This window comes from Neoarius graeffei, chromosome 4, assembly GCF_027579695.1.
Source record: "Neoarius graeffei isolate fNeoGra1 chromosome 4, fNeoGra1.pri, whole genome shotgun sequence".
NCBI lineage: Eukaryota > Metazoa > Chordata > Actinopteri > Siluriformes > Ariidae > Neoarius > Neoarius graeffei.
In genome coordinates, this window is record NC_083572.1 from 66,697,101 (window position 1) to 66,713,513 (window position 16,413).

General features: G+C 39.0%; 1 protein-coding gene across 1 annotated transcript in view; it reads right to left on the reverse strand.

The window, feature by feature from the left end:
- Nucleotides 1-7,162: 7,162 nt before the first annotated feature.
- vstm2l (V-set and transmembrane domain containing 2 like) overlaps nt 7,163-16,413 on the reverse strand; it is a 37,445-nt gene continuing 28,194 nt past the window's right edge. The window contains exons 2-4 of the mRNA XM_060919508.1: nt 14,434-14,603; nt 13,752-13,796; nt 7,163-10,008 (exon numbers count right to left, since the gene is read on the reverse strand). Of these exons, the coding sequence (XP_060775491.1) occupies nt 9,427-10,008; nt 13,752-13,796; nt 14,434-14,603 (797 nt within the window). The 3' untranslated portion in view covers nt 7,163-9,426. The remainder of the gene's footprint in view (nt 10,009-13,751; nt 13,797-14,433; nt 14,604-16,413) is intronic.

The following is a 16,413-nucleotide window of genomic DNA, read 5'->3' on the forward strand; positions in this document are numbered from 1 at the left end:
ATTCTTCGTTTGCATGTGACATCATAGCTAATTACGTATGAGGCTTTGAACCAGAAGTCAGCCATGTTGGAGGATATACGGTACTCACGTGACGCACATTTACTATAGAAGATATGCTCGAGAAGTTGTTACCCTCAAGAATTCCTTTTGTTTCTTTACTATGCCTACTCTTTGTGCTATAATTGGATGAGGGCACAACTCTATTCAAGATAAGGGGACTTTATAAGTTATTTAGAATTCCAGCAATTATAAATAACCAAGAAGGACAAACAAGAGGAGTTGTCCATGGACATCAGTGGCTGTCCGACATAAACCGGGCTGATCCAAGCGATGTGAGAAAGCAAAAATCACACGAGTCTGCAATGAACATTTTATTAATGGTAAGTGCTACAAACTAGTTATTAATGAAAGATCGCAATATATAAGAAATATTGGATCATTTAATAGCCTGGTCATGCAGAAACTCGCCGCTGTCAAATGTGACAAAGCTGTGATCATAAAGTGTGTGATCCAACAATCAAAGGCTTCCACGATTATTTCATTTGAAAAAGAGTTGTATATAATTTTGATGACGCTGCTTTTATTTTGCTTTTTCTTTCCATTAGGGAAACCAGCTGATCTTTACAATTTTATGGATCCAGACTGGGTTCCAACACAAAATATGGGCCACAACAAAATCAAAGATGGTACTAAAGTGGTAGCTCGAAATGCTAGATTTATACAGTGCAGAAAGAAATGCAAAATTATTCAAGAATCTTCCCAAACGATCACAGAGTCAATCAAATAAGATTCATGTCAATTCACTCCCTCAAATACTGCAGCCTTCTCACCCAGTGAGTGCTCTTTTATAACTAAATATGTTATACAGTGTGTGTGTGTGTGTGTGTGTGTGTGTGTGTGTGTGTGTGTTCAGTTGCAAAGTGTTCACCCAGCCAGAGACGTCAAAATTATAAGCCTCCGCTGATTTGTAGACTTGGTACCTTTTCTTGGAAAGGCCATCCAGTGAGTTAAAATAAGTCGAATAAGTTACATTATCGCTTGGAATGCTGTTTACAGAAGCTTTATTGTTTGATTGTATATCCTCCAACATGGTGGCGGTCAATGACGCAAGCAGTTTTGGTCATGTGGTTACAAACAAAGAATTCCAGGAAAAATCCCTTCTCTAAAAACCATGCCTTAAATATAAGGTAATACAGTATATTGTACAATGAGCATACTTGATTATACTTTTATTTTAATTTCAGGTTTTCCGCTACTAATTAGTGGGTTGTGAGTTCAAATCCTAGAACCGTCAAGTTGCCACTCTGGAGTCCTTGAACAGGACACTTAACCTTCAACTGCTTAGTTCTATCCATCCCTCCCTCCCTCCATTATCCATAACCGCTTATCATGTGCAGGGTCGTGGGTAAGCTGGAGCTGCTCAGTTCTATCCTGCCTCAAATGTAAGTTGTTTTGGATACAAGGGTCAGCCAAAGGAGAATATGCAAATTAAGAAAACTTCTTTTTTGGTCATTAATCACTGTAATTAATGAAGCAAATAACTGCTTGAAAATATAGAAGTAGTAGGGAGTTAACAGCAGTGATACTAAACGAATCCCGCAAACTGACGCAAAGCATTTTTCAAGCTTAACTGAAGGAGGCTCAAGTTTAAAGTCAAGAATGAACACACACACACACAGAGTTTCAAATGTAAAACAGCATTCCAGAAGAAAAAACAGCTTTGCAACGTTTTAAATGACTTGTTTAATATTATATATATTTTTGTCCTTCTACAACACACAAAGGCATTTCAAAATGTACCAAGTTTGTATGTTAATATAATACAAAACATCAGCGCAGAACAAATTCAACTTAAGACACATGGCAACGAATTTTTTTTTTCTTTCCTACAACATGAAAACAGAAAACAATGACACACTGCTACACTGCAGTTACTTTTGGCCAAGGTTTACGCAAAAGCAAGTTTGGAAAGTTGGTTTTTTCAAATTTCAAGGCATAAATAGTCATTATCCAAAACTGTACTGTATATAGTGTGCTTATACAGGGGACACACACACACCTCAAAAGCATTTTGAACAGAAAGCAGAGCAGAGAGGTGCAGGAAAAAAAAGTACTAGCAGAATCCAACCCTTGGACAAATCAGCAAGACCAACATGACAAAATAATAATAATAATAATTTTTTTTGAAGGAAATACACTGAGAAAACCTTGGCAATGTAAATAAACTGAGATACTGTGTAGTAATACACAGTACACATTGATAAAGTGTGTCTAGTTCTGTTAGATTATGTGCCAAAAAGTATTGAACATTACAAATTACATGATTTATTCATTCACTCAGTTCCACATGTACAGGCAAATATCGATAATAAGGGGGGAAACATACACGTGGACTTACAAGTCCACTGACTCGTAGCTATGCACCATCCAGTGATCTGAACTGAACCGACAAGGCCCAAGCATGTGTATATAACAAAACAATATTTAAATATAACTCTAATCATTTGCTGTAATCCAGCTGTGTTATTACACCCTGTTTTCAAATACTTATCAATATTTTCAGCACTAGATACCTCACCAACAATGTCGTGATCCAGGTTGCTAGCCACCAAAGCACCAGTTTTAGCTAACATAGGGTGACCAGACTGGTTTTACCGGGACAGTCCCGATTTGGGGTTGTGTGTCCCGAGTCCCGACAAAAGTCTGTTGGGACACGGATATGTCCCGGTTTTCGCCACTCGCGACGTCAGGGGCGCCGCTGGGGGGGGGGGGGGGGGGGGGGGGTTAGGACGATTCTAAGGGCCTGGCACTGACAGGGGGGCCTATGAGGGATATTAATATTATTTTAATAGTATTGCCTTGTGTAAGTTTTTGAAATAAAATATTTCATTTCATCTGTTAAAATATGCAAATTATACATGGTTATGATTTGCTATGACATTTTTCTTGAATTATTTATGATATTGTCATTTCACCCCTCCACCCTTTTTTTACTAATGGTACAGTCTGATTCTGGGAGCGGGACACGTGAAATGTGTAGCTCCGTGTGTGCACAGCGCCGCTATTAGCGCAGCTAGAGCAGCTGGGGTTTTTTCTATGTGCGCAACAGAGGTGTGCATTCTAGAAGTTGCTAAGCAGGAGCAGGTGTGATGAATTATGAAGTCCGGATATCACACTGTGTGTGAAAAAAAAGTCACCTTTTTTCATAGGTATCTTTATTGTATAATTAAGTCTAGGTGTTTTGCCATTGTTCATGTGTGGATTTGTTGATATTGTTAAGTATTTAACTTTAATATTTTGCACATTAGCTGTGGTCAGAGATATCATTGCTATTGTTCATGTGTGGATTTATTGATACTGTTACTAAGTATTTAACTTGAATATTTGAACATTTGCTGTGTTTTCTAATAAATGTGTGATGCCTAAAAGAAACCAAAAACACTTAGTGGATTTCTTGCAGTGCACTATGTAATTGTATATATATATATATATATATATATATATATATATATATATAAAACCTAGTGTAGTTATTCATCAAGGCATACATTTGATCACATACAATAAGTCAATAAATGGAGGAAACAAAGGAATACATTTTGTAATCCTGATTATCGATGATGTTTGCTGGAGGGCTCTGGAGTATCCATAATGTGCATACAGAATGTTATAAATCCAGACTGATACAGTGATGCATGCAATTTCTCTCAACACAAACATTTGGATTGAATGAACTCCATAAGCTACTGAGTGGCCTAATAATAGTTGCTAATAAAAGAAATATATATCTTCCATAATATATATCATGGAATTTTCATTTTAAGGCAAGAGTCTATTCAGTCTAATTCTGACAGTTCTGCATTTAAAATGTTCATATACCAAATAATTGTATCACCTAAACTTGCTAGGTAGCTGATCACATGCATAGTAAAGTAGAAGTGCCAGCCAAAAACAGACTTCAAATTCAGTTGCTCGAGCTTGAAAATTTTACTGGGGGGGCCCTAAATTGTAATCTTTCATAGGGCCCTGCATTTACTATTTTGATGAATTGACAGGAATCGCAAACTTTCCTGGTTACTGCCCCCTGGCCCTGTGGCATGGGTGTTTATTTAGCCACATTATTCCAGACAACAGAACGTGTTGCCATGCAACAATAAAATAAACATTAACTGGCGCGAATGTTCTTTGTCTAGCAGCTAGCAGCAGTAATGCCACAGCAATTATGCCGAAAAGAAAATGTACCTTTTCCAAAGATTTACAGGGCACCTACCCCTTCCTCCGAGAGGTGCAGAACAATGCACACGAAGCCTACTGCACACACTGCAAGTGTTCCTTCTCCGCAGCCCACGGTGATAACGCCAATATACAGGATCACATCCTGTGGGGGCTTTCCTCGGGCTGTCGCCCCTCTCCTCCTTTACTGCTGTTTTGTTTGAGTGTATATTCTCAAATCACTTGTCTCTTTTTTGTTTCTGTTTAACATACCATTCTGACAGTTTGGCCATATTGCTGTGTTGAACAGCTTGTTGCACCTTCCATTAAAGTGTTCACTTTTGTACACATCTTGCTTTATTCAGTTGTGGGGAATGGTTAGTAAGGTTGATTCTGACCTAGGCTATGTTGAGGTCACATATCTACTTTTTAAGTTCATGCTATAGTGCATACAATTTTAGAGATATAGCCTACATGTGCATATGCATTCTTCTTGGTGTTCTCACAAAGAGGTGAAATAAATCAGTTTAAATTTGGCCTATGGACATAGCCTGGCCTATTCTCAGCCATTACAAAATCTGTTGTCTGACCATAATTTAACTGATCTGTATACCACTATGCTACTAGATAACAAAATGCCTGTTTGTTTTATTTCATGTGAGATGTTGATAAATGTGAGCTTCAACAAAATGATAAGAGTGCCTCTCTGAGTGTCACGTTTACGTAAAAAAAAAAGGTGTGCGTGCACGAGCATGGTTGCGCGCAAAAGTGTCCCGGTTTCAGACTAGGGAAATCTGGTCACCCTAAGCTAACAGTTACTGTAATACAGTTATACACTCACTAAGCACTTTAATAGGAACACTTGTATACCTACTTATTTACTGTATGCAATTATCTAATTAAATTATCTAATCGTATGGTTGCAGCACAATGCATATCAAATGCACAGCAAATGTAATCATGCAGATACAGATTAAAGCTCCCGTTAGCCAACAAGATGAATCTGAGGCTACGGTGGGCACAGGATCACCAAAACTCGACAACTGAAGATTAGAAAAAGACCAGGCAAATTTTTTTCTAATCTTTAACTGTCTGGTTTGATTGAGTCCATCCCCATTGTAGCCTCAACTTCCTGTTCTTGACTGACAGGAGTAGAACCCAATGTGGGCTTTTGCTGCTGTAACCCATCCACCTCAAGGTTTGATTTTTTGTGTGTGTTCTGAGATGCTTTTTTGCTCACCACAGTTTTAAAGAGTGATTATTATTTGAGTTATTATATCCTTCCTGTTAGCTTGAACCAATCTGGCTATTTTTGTCTGAGCTCGCTCATCAGCAAGGTGTTTCTGGCAGTTCTGTGGGTACTCACTTGATGTCCTCCCCCCACCATTCTGAATACACTCTAGAGACTGTTGTGTGTGAAAATCCCAGGAGATCGGCAGTTCTAGAAATACTCAAAGCAGCTCATCTGGCACCAACAATCATGCTACGGTCAAAATCACCGAGATAACATTTTCTCCCGGGCGGCACGGTGGTGTAGTGGTTAGCGCTGTCGCCTCACAGCAAGAAGGTCCGGGTTCGAGCCCTGTGGCCGGCGAGGGCCTTTCTGTGTGGAGTTTGCATGTTCTCCCCATGTCCGCGTGGGTTTCCTCCGGGTGCTCTGGTTTCCCCCACAGTCCAAAGACATGCAGGTTAGGTTAACTGGTGACTCTAAATTGACCGTAGGTGTGAATGTGAGTGTGAATGGTTGTCTGTGTCTACGTGTCAGCCCTGTGATGACCTGGCGACTTGTCCAGGGTGTACCCCGCCTTTCGCCCGTAGTCAGCTGGGATAGACTCCAGCTTGCCTGCAACCCTGTAGAAGGATAAAGCGGCTAGAGATAATGAGAACATTTTCTCCCCATTCTGATTGTTGATGTGAACATTACCCAAAGCTGCTGGACTGCATCTGCATGATTTTATGTATTGCACTGCTGCCACGTGATTGGCTGATTAGATAATTGCATGAATGAGTATAGGTGTTCCAAATAAAGTGCTCAGTGAGTGTATGAGCACTGTTAACAGAATTAACTTTAATTTTATTAGCTACTGCCTTATTTGCAGATGCACACATACACTTACCGGCCACTTTAAAAGGAACTTCTTGTTGGTTCTAAGATTCCTGTTCTTGGCTGTAGGAGTGGAACCCAGTGTGGTCTTCTGCTGTTGCATGCTGAGATGCTTTTCTGCTCACCACAGTTGTTAAGAGTTGCTATATCCTTCCTGGCAGCTCAAACCAATCTGACCATTTTCCTCTGACCTTTCTTAGCAACAAGGCATTTGTTTCCACGCACAAAACTATCACTCACTCAATGCTTTTTGTTTTTCGCACCATTTTGTGTAAACTCTAGACACTGTTGTGCGTGAAAACCCCAGATCAACAGTTTCTGAGATACTCAAAGCAGTCCATCTGGCACCAACATCCATGCCACAGTGAAAGTCACAGAGATCACAATTTTTCCCATTCTGATGTTTGAAGTGAACATTAACTGAAGCTCTTGATTTGTATCTGCATAAATCATGCACTGTGCTGCTGTACAGCAGGTGTGAGGGTGTTCCTAATAAAGTGGCCGGTGAGTGTACGTGGTAATAGGGGTGTTGTCACACCATCTAGCTGGACAGCAGTTAAAATGTAGTCAGCGAAATCATCTAAACAGATCTTGTATCTATGGTCATTTTTAGCTTGGTATATAGTGTTCTTTCTTGTGCTTTCTTGCTCTGAGGCATTATTCATGTCTTTTGAGAATAGTTCATATGGAATAAAAAAACAAAAACAAAAAAACAAAACACCACATGCTGTTTTAGGAAAATAAGTTTCAGACTGAGGTGGTGTGATGCAGCCAGACGTGAAATGTCCTATATAAGCAGCACATCTTTTATTCCTCTTATACTACAAACAACTCTAACAATATCAATTTTAAATTCAATTACAATTTTTAATGCATGAATGAATGACACGTAAATGTTCTTTAACTGTTCATAGTTGAATTTAATGTTGTGGAAGATGAGACAACTGTCAGAGCCCTGCTGTTGTAGAAACTGATACCACAGCACAGCTGAATTCTCGAATCTGATTGGTCAGAAGGCATGCATTATTTATGTACAACTGCACAGCACAGTAATTCCAGCTCTAACATGAACAATTGGTTTAGGAACTCTCTTGTCTCATGGATGTTCCACAATATTAATCTAACAATAAACCTTTACAAGTGAACAAGTATTGTTCATTAATAAATTACACTGTTCATTAATAAATTAAATTCATTAAAAACAAGAGTGCTCCGAGAGCACAATATCCCCCGCTGGCAACTATGCCATAACTCTGGTAAAATGCACCTGAATTGAACAAAATTGCAATATGGTGTATTATCGACATATAACAAACAATCCTGCCAAATTTCGTGAAATTCCTCCAAAAATTGTGAGGGGAGTTGATTTTAGAAGGTGAGTACCCTTCCTGGGATGGATGGACGGATGGACATTGCCACAACATAATCCCTCTTCGGGCCTTTCAGCCAGCAGGGGATAATAAAAATTGTGAGGGAAGTTGATTTCAGAAAGCAAGCACACCTTGATGAAATTGCCAATGTACAAATTTGTTAATAATCAAGGGCATAACTCTGGTAAAATTGGCCCAAATTAAACGAAATTTCAATACGTGTATAACTGTCAGATAACAAAGCCTTTTGCCAAGTTTGGTGAAAATTCTCCACAAACTGTGAGAAGAGTTGATTTCAGAAGAATGTACACCCTCATGAAATTGTCAAAGTACAAGTTAGTCAAGGGTCAAAACTCTGGTAAAATTTTCACAAACGAAATGAAATTGCAATATGCGTATTACTGTCATATAACAAGGCCTTTGGCCAAGCTTCAAGAAATTCGTCCAAAAATTGTGAGAGGAGTGGATGTCAGAAGGCAAGCACACCTTCATGAAACTGTGAAAGTACAAGGTTGAAAGTACAAGGTTGTTAATCAAAGGCCACAACTCTGGTAAAATGCGTCCGAATTGAATAAAATAACAATATGCGTACTACCGACATAAAACAATGCCTTTTGGCAAGTTTGGCGAAATTCCTCCACAAATTGTGAAAGGAGTTGATTTCAGAAGGAAAACACACACTCATGAAATTGTCAAATTATTGACTCAATTTAACAAAATTACAATATGCGTATTACCGACATAGAACAAAGAATCCTGCCAAGTTTTGTGAAATTCCTCCAAAAATTGTGAGAGGAGTTGATTTCAGAAGGTGAGCACCCTTCCTGGGACGGATGGGCGGGCGGACAGACGGACGGAAGGAAGGAAAGAAATCACCATGACATAATGTCCCTTTGGGCCTTTTGGCCAGTGGGGGATAAAAATTAGTAATTGTTGACAAATTGCTGTGGTATAAGTGGAATAATGCACTCTGTGCTTTTATATGAAAATAATCCACTTGGGTTGTATCACATCACCCCAGTGTGTATTATTTTCACATAATAGCACAATATGTTGTGTGTTGTTCCTGAACACCTTCTGACCAATCAGATTAAAGAACTCAATAGCGCTGTCGTATAATGGAATATAGTGAATAAAATTGTGGTACAAAGCAGCTAAACAGGATAATATCATATAATATCATACAATTAGCTACAGGTATTTTGCCCTTATACAGTACGTCATTTCTATATAGGCTACTACAGATGTAACTGATATCAACTATTAATGATCAATAGGCTCTTTTTAAATATTTTGCCAGATCACTCTGGTAAATTCCAGTTGGCCAAGAGGTACTTGAATCTTTTTCCTTCTTCTATGACCCATCTGGGAAAAATGCTCTTAAAGTAAAAATAAAATAAAATTTCCAGAAGCATTAACTGTAATTTAATCTTGTTTTAGTCATTTAGTCTTATTGTATTCTTATTGTTTGTATTTGCAGGATCTTTTGTTCAGATTTTGACAGTTAAAGTTTTTCTTGTAGATCATTTAATGTTGTTTTCACACTTTTGGTACAAAATAAACTAACAAACATTTCTCTTTGAAATTAATGAACGTTCACATGACGATACTTTTACATGCACACCTTTCACTGACTTTCCCTTCATCCTCTTCTACTTCCTTGTTCTGTCTTCTCACAACACTTGGAAAAGTCTTTAATTCATGTTCTCCTTTTGTATGCTTGTTTTTCTCTGCACTGCTCTACAGCACACAGTCATTGGTTGGACAGTCTGTGGAATGTAACTCTGTAGCATATTCTTTATGCCCTTTCATATCTGACAGGTGACTTTTTGTTTCCCTTTTCTTGCTTGCCTGTGTGTGTTTGATCACCTGATGGTTTTTCCCTTCATGGAGATGCTGACGCTCCCTTCGGCTATGATCTCCATGATGTAGAGCAGAAGGTGAGTCCTTCTCCCCTCCTTCATTTGCCTGAAGCCCATGATGACTCTTGTGATGATCAATCTGATGAAGCATATAGTCTCCATGATGCAGCTCTTGGTCTCGGTTATTGTTCTTATCTCTCATTCTGACCTGACTGTCTCCCTTGTGCAAATGAACTTTTCCATGGTGAAGATTCTTCTCTTCGCTGTGCAGATTTTCCTCCTGGTGGAGCTGTGAGTCAGGGCCTGGCGGCTGTACCTGCAAGTAAGCTCGCACTCTGTGGTGCTGTATGCGGTTGTTGCTGAAGTCGATCACTCTACACTCATATATGCCTTCGTCTGAAGGTTTAACGTTTGACAGGCGAAGACGATGAGAGATGTTGCTGCCAGCCACTTTTACCACCTTTACAGAAATATGAAACAAGACCTTGAAAGTGGCATTCTAAATAATTTCTCCTCAAACATATCCAAATTTAAAATCAAGTTTTCAAAATGAAAGTAAAGACCAAACAGGACTGTTAAAATCTAAAAGCACAGAACAGATGAATTCTGTGAATATAGTGTTGGTCACCTGTCATTGTTAAGATACAACCAACTTATTCATTGGCACCACTCAACAGATTGGGCAAAAGTATTTGCATATTATTTAAATTTTCCATTCAAACAGTTCAATAATCTATTTATCTTTCCTCCAACAAAAATATATTTTATCAAAAACATGCAGTGTACTGTATACATGATATGGCCAAAAGATATTAGACACCATCACACCCATATGTGTTTGTTGAACATCCCATAACAGATTTAGCCCCCCTTTGCTGTTATAACCTCCACTCTTCTGGGAAGACTTTCCACCAGATTTTGAAACATGATTGTGGGACTTCAGCCACAAGAGCATTAGTGTGGTCAGGCACTGATGTTTGGTGAGGAGGCCTGGGACACAGCTGTCATTTCCAGTTAATCCCAAATCTGTTCAGTGGGGTTGAGGTCAGGGCTCTGTGCAGACCACTCGAGATCTTTTACTCCAAACTTGGCAAACCATGTCTTCATGGACCTCGCTTTGGGCACAGGGGCATTGTCATGTTGGAACGGATTTGGGCCTCTTAGTTCCAGTGAAAGGAAATTTTAATTCTACAGCATACTGCTGTAATTCTACAGCAATTACTGTAATTAATAATTACAGTAATTTAGTAATCAATTCTAATTAATAAATAAGTTAATTATAATTCTAATTAATTCTACAGCAAGTCTGACATACTGTGGTCTGTTAGTGAGGTAGTCGATGGTCCATGCAGCCAGGTGACAGTCAATTCCAGCTCACCTGGCTGCATGGACCATCAACTACCTCACTAACAAACCACAGTATGTCAGACTTCGTGACTGTGTAGTCTGCAGCAGTGACATAGTAGTCTGCAGCACAGGAGCCCCCAGGGTACAGTACTCTCCCCCTTCCCCTGTACACCTCAGACTTTGGATACAACACACATACACACCTGCCATCTCCAGAAGTTCTCCGACAATACAGCCATTGTTGGACGTGTGTCAGAGGGGAATAAACAGGAATACAGGGGGGTCATCAATGACTTTGTCAACTGGTGTGGAAATAACAACCTCCACATCAGCACCAGGAAAACAAGGGAGTTGGTGATTGATTTCCACAGGAGAGCACCACAGATTACACCAGTGAACATCCTGGGTTCGGGCATTAAGATCATGAGGGAACATAAATACCTGGGTGTTCACCTTAACGATAAACTGGACTACCAAAACAGATATTTTGTACAAGAAGGGTCAAAGTCATCTCCACCTGCTGAGGAGGGAGACTGAGGTCTTTTGGAGTGTGCAAGACACTGTTGAGGACATTCTGTGACACTGTGGTAGCATCTGCTATCTTCTTCGCAGTGGTCTGTTGGGGATGTGGAAGCTCTGAGAGAGGCAGGAAAGGCTTAACAAGCTGGTGAAAAGGGCCAGCTCTGTCCTGGACTGCCCTCTGGAATCCATTGAGGAGGTGTGTGAGAGGAGGACATTAGCTAAGCTATAATGTCAATCACGGACAACACCTCTCACCCCCTACACGAGACTGTTGGTGCTCTGAGCAGCTCCTTCAGCAGCAGACTGCTGCACCCACAGTCCTTCATCCCAAATGCTGCCAGGCTCTTCAACCACAGCCTGATGTAATGTAGCACTGTTTTTCAATGTTACTATCACCTTTTTGTAACTTTATTCACATCTCATCACTATCATCTACTTATACTGTGCAATAATATTACTATTTGGTACAATATCCTTTTCATTTGCAAGTATTTTCTTATTTAAGTCTCACCCTCATAATTGTTGTGTACAATTATGTTCATAGCCTGGGGGGTGGGGGGTGGTTTGGGTTATTTTATGGTTACTTTACACACGTATTCCAGCTTCATTATTTAAGTTATGCTGTGCAATAACATTCACTACCTGGTGCAATATTTTTCCTACAGTTGCCAGTATTTTAGTACTGCAATATTTCTGCTTCAGGTGAAGTACTACTCTTATTCAAGTTGCATTCTTATTTTGTTGTGCATGTTACGTACATGGCCTTCACAACTTTTTTATTTTTATACACACACCGAGGGATGAATAAAGTTTATCATACAAAGACATTCTTATAGAAAAGTTTGGGGAAGGCCCACATATGGATGTGATGGTCAGGTAGCCAGAAATTTTTGACCATATAGTGTAAACAAGATACCAAAACTCCTAGAAGAGAATATTTAAAATAAATATATTGGCATGTTAAATTATAAATTATTTTCAGTCTATAAATTCCTGATTTAAATTCAGGACTTTAACTACTACCTTTGACCATGTCCTTTGTTATTCATTACCGTTGTGACAATTAAAGAGCTTTCATCAACAAAGGAGTTGGCCTGAATGTATAGACAGCCTCCACAATGAGCCGTTTTGAATTGGTTGGACAAATAAAAATAAACAAAAGTGCTCTGAGAGCACAATATCCCCCGCTGGCAACTATGCCATAACTCTGGTAAAATGTGACTGAATTGAACGAAATTGCAATATGCGTATTACCAACACATAAAGAATCCTGTCAAGTTCTGTAAAATTCCTCCAAAAATTGTGAGAGGAGTTGATTTCAGAAGGGGAGTACCCTTCCCGGGACGGACGGACAGACAGACAGACAAACGGACATCACCACAACATAATCCCCCTTCGGGCCTTTTGGTCAGCGGGGGATAAAAATGCTGAACTCTGACATGTTTCAACAGATCAGATGAAATGGGGATTCTGTAGAAAGAAAGGTCTCAAGAACCCCCATTATCAAATATGGTGATAGATCACTGATGCTTTTGAACTGTTTTGCAGCAAGTGGTCCTGTTACTCTTATAAAGATAGACTGCATTACGAGTTCTGTAAAAATAAATATAACTTTGCCTAAAACCTGATTGATTTTGCCAAGAAGCTAAGATTTGCCAACAGATGGAAAAAATGATCAACTTTGAACACATCAAAATCAACACTGGAATGGAACACAGAATTGGACAGTTCACATGCATATACTTAAGAATTAAAATAAGCTTGAAATTATGAGCTTGTTGCAAATGAAAGATATCCCTTTACAAGTGTCTTAAGCCTTGTTAAAATTTTATGAGACATTACAAGAGGGGGCTCAGTGCTGTTATTCTCTTCATGGGAGGATTAACTGTGGGTGTACTTTTATAATTACTGTATGTGCAAGTCTATAATTATAATTTTATCAGTTTTTCATAGTGGTTTGCAGAAAACCACCATTACATAAAATGTTTGTATAGGTTCTAGAAAGTGTTTAGATAGAACTATAGAATTTCCCCATATGTTTAGCATTAGAGTATCACTTTACATATCATTTTGCTAAATAATACTAGAGTATTCTTGGACATCGAAATTATATCAAGTCACAAGCAGATTTAGGGTTCATTTCTGCATCTCAGATGCAGTTTGTAAGTCATGAGCTACATGCAAACCATACAAAAAGGAGGTGATTAATAGAATTTGATGTTTTATGGATATTTTGGAATACATGAGGATAACGACTTAAACGTCTCGTTTGACAGATATAAATGACACTGAGTCATTTATATCTGTCATTCAGTATTGACATTCAACACTCACACTTATTTTAGTAGCATCTCTTGTCAATTCCTCAATGGGAACAACCTGTAATGAGAAGGAGAAAAATGAATAAATGGGAGAAAAATGAAAAAGATTATGAATGATACTGTACCAGATAAATATAGCACAGAAGGCAACATATCAGGAAAACAATGTATGACAAGTATTTCAGTCTGAGGGGGGTACTCTAAAGCTGTTTCCTCTTTGCTGATTCTACTAATTACATTGTGTTAGTACAGCAGGACACCAGCTGGCTGCTGTTCATACATTTAGGGAGAACCAGACAGCATGCAACGATCCCATATTCTGGGCAATAATCAGTAATTGGGGAATGCAGTGGCTCCTACTAGGCTTCATGGGTTATTACTCTCTATGTCAGGAACACAATGGCAGTGCAGATTTTACTTTTTATTAATCTTTCACGAAGTATAAGCGCAATCAAGACTTTAATGATTTTGTATATCATATTGCATGAGACACATCTTCAATCTATGGAATCTTCAAGTGTGCACAATGGAAAACAAATATACAATATTTACTGAAATGTATAAATCCAAAAATTCACTGTATAAATACAAAAAAAGGTCTTTGGTTTTGGATTTTATCAAGCCATATCTGCTTGATTAACCCTAAAAATATATTGAACAACTGCACTAATGTCGATTCTACAGAAAAGGCTGACCTGATTGGCTGTCCAGGCAGGTTTCTCAGACCATTCCTTACGATACCGCAGATACCACCACTGGATCTCCAACGAGACTGATGAAGAGCCTGCGCCTCTGAAGGAGCATGCCATTTCCACATCCTGACCAGTCTGACTGATGATGTCATGAGGAACTTCTGTGAAAAGAGCTGAGAGAGAGAGAGAGAGAGAGAGAGAGAGAGAGGTTTGCCCTTTGTAATACGTGTTGGCATTAATCATATCACTGTATTGCCATCATATCAGAAGAGAAATGCAACCCTGCTATAATCGCAGCTCTGCCCCATCAGAAAGCATGCCACTCAAACCCATCCAAAAACAGTGACAGTGCTCCGTTATATAATTACAGTCTAACAGTCTGTGCTCCTTTCTTTCCTGCTGTCCTTTTATTAGTATCAGACAGGAAGCAATTTGTACAGCTGATGCATAAATTATATATATATATATATATATATATATATATATATATATATATATATGTGTGTGTGTGTGTGTGTGTGTGTGTGTGTGAAATTTCAACCATATTCAACAGTCCTACTTGCAACAATATTCAGGAAATGCTATTCTTTCAATAACTGTGCTTATTTACTCAAAAGAGAAGTGCTGTGTGTATGAGATTTCTGAAGTTTGGTTTAATTGACCAGTTTGAGAGGTTTGAAAAGAAAAGTGATCCACTACGAAAACCATTCTGCAGTGATGGAAATACAACCCCAATTCCAAAAAAGTTGGGACACCGTGCAAAACTGGCTCGCCTGTCTCGCATTGAAAACGTGTGGCATTATGAAACGCAAAATACAACAAGACAGACCCTGGACTGTTGAGCAACTTAAGTCATATCTCAAGCAAAAATGGGAAAGAATTTCATGTTCAAAACTTCAGCAATTAGTCTCCTCAGTTTCCAAACGCTTACCGAGTGTTGTTAAAAGAAAAGGTGATGGAACAGTGGTAAACATGCCCCTGTCTCAACATTTTTGGAGCAATAAATATCTTGTCTTTATATTGTATTCAACTGAATATAGGTCAAAAAGGAAATCATTGCAATTCGTTGCATTCTGTTTTTATTTACATTTTACACAGCATCCCAACTTTTTGGGAATTGGGGTTGTATTACTTTATTTGTTACTAGCAGGTTAACCAGCATTGCCCAGGTTTTGCAAAATTCTGGGTTGCCCCCAGACTTCCATGTCAAATTTGGTGACAATCCATCGAGAAATGGTCATGTTAATCCAAGACAAACAAAAATCCAAACATCCACCACCCAGGGGCCCACCAGGGACCCCCTGGGGCCTGTACATGAATTTCGTTTATATCTGCAAAACTCTGAGTCATCCCCGGACCTACTTGCCAAATTTGGTGAAAATCCGTTGAGAAATAGCGACGTTAGCTCAAGACAAACAAACAGACTTTGCCACTTATTATATAGTCTAGCAGGTTACCTGGCGTTGCCCGGGTTTTGCAAAATTCTGGGTTGTCCCCAGACTTCCATGTCAAATTTGGTGAAGATCCGTCGAGAAATGGTCATGTTAACCCAAGACAAACAAAAATCCAAACATCCACCACCCAGGGGCCCACCAGGGAACCCCTGGGGTCCAAATATGGAATTTCTGAGTTCTGCCAAATTGTGGCTATCTCCTGTACCTACTTGCCAAATTTGGTGAAAATCCATCGAGAAACGGTGACGTTAGCTCAAGACAAACAAACTTTGCCGCTTATTATATAGATAGTGCAGAGAATGATTTTTCTCTAATGATGATCTAATAAGAGCATCAGCCAGTGTTAGAAGTGGCTGTCTTCTCATATTTTAAACCCATACAGTAGCTTGCAAAAGATTACCAATGCTGATTAGGATCTGAAATAAAATTCAACATATTTAAACACACAGCAACTTATCCTGAGCAGAGCTAGCACATGGATGAAACACACAATCTAGTTTTGCCCGTGTATAGACATTTTGGGGAGGGG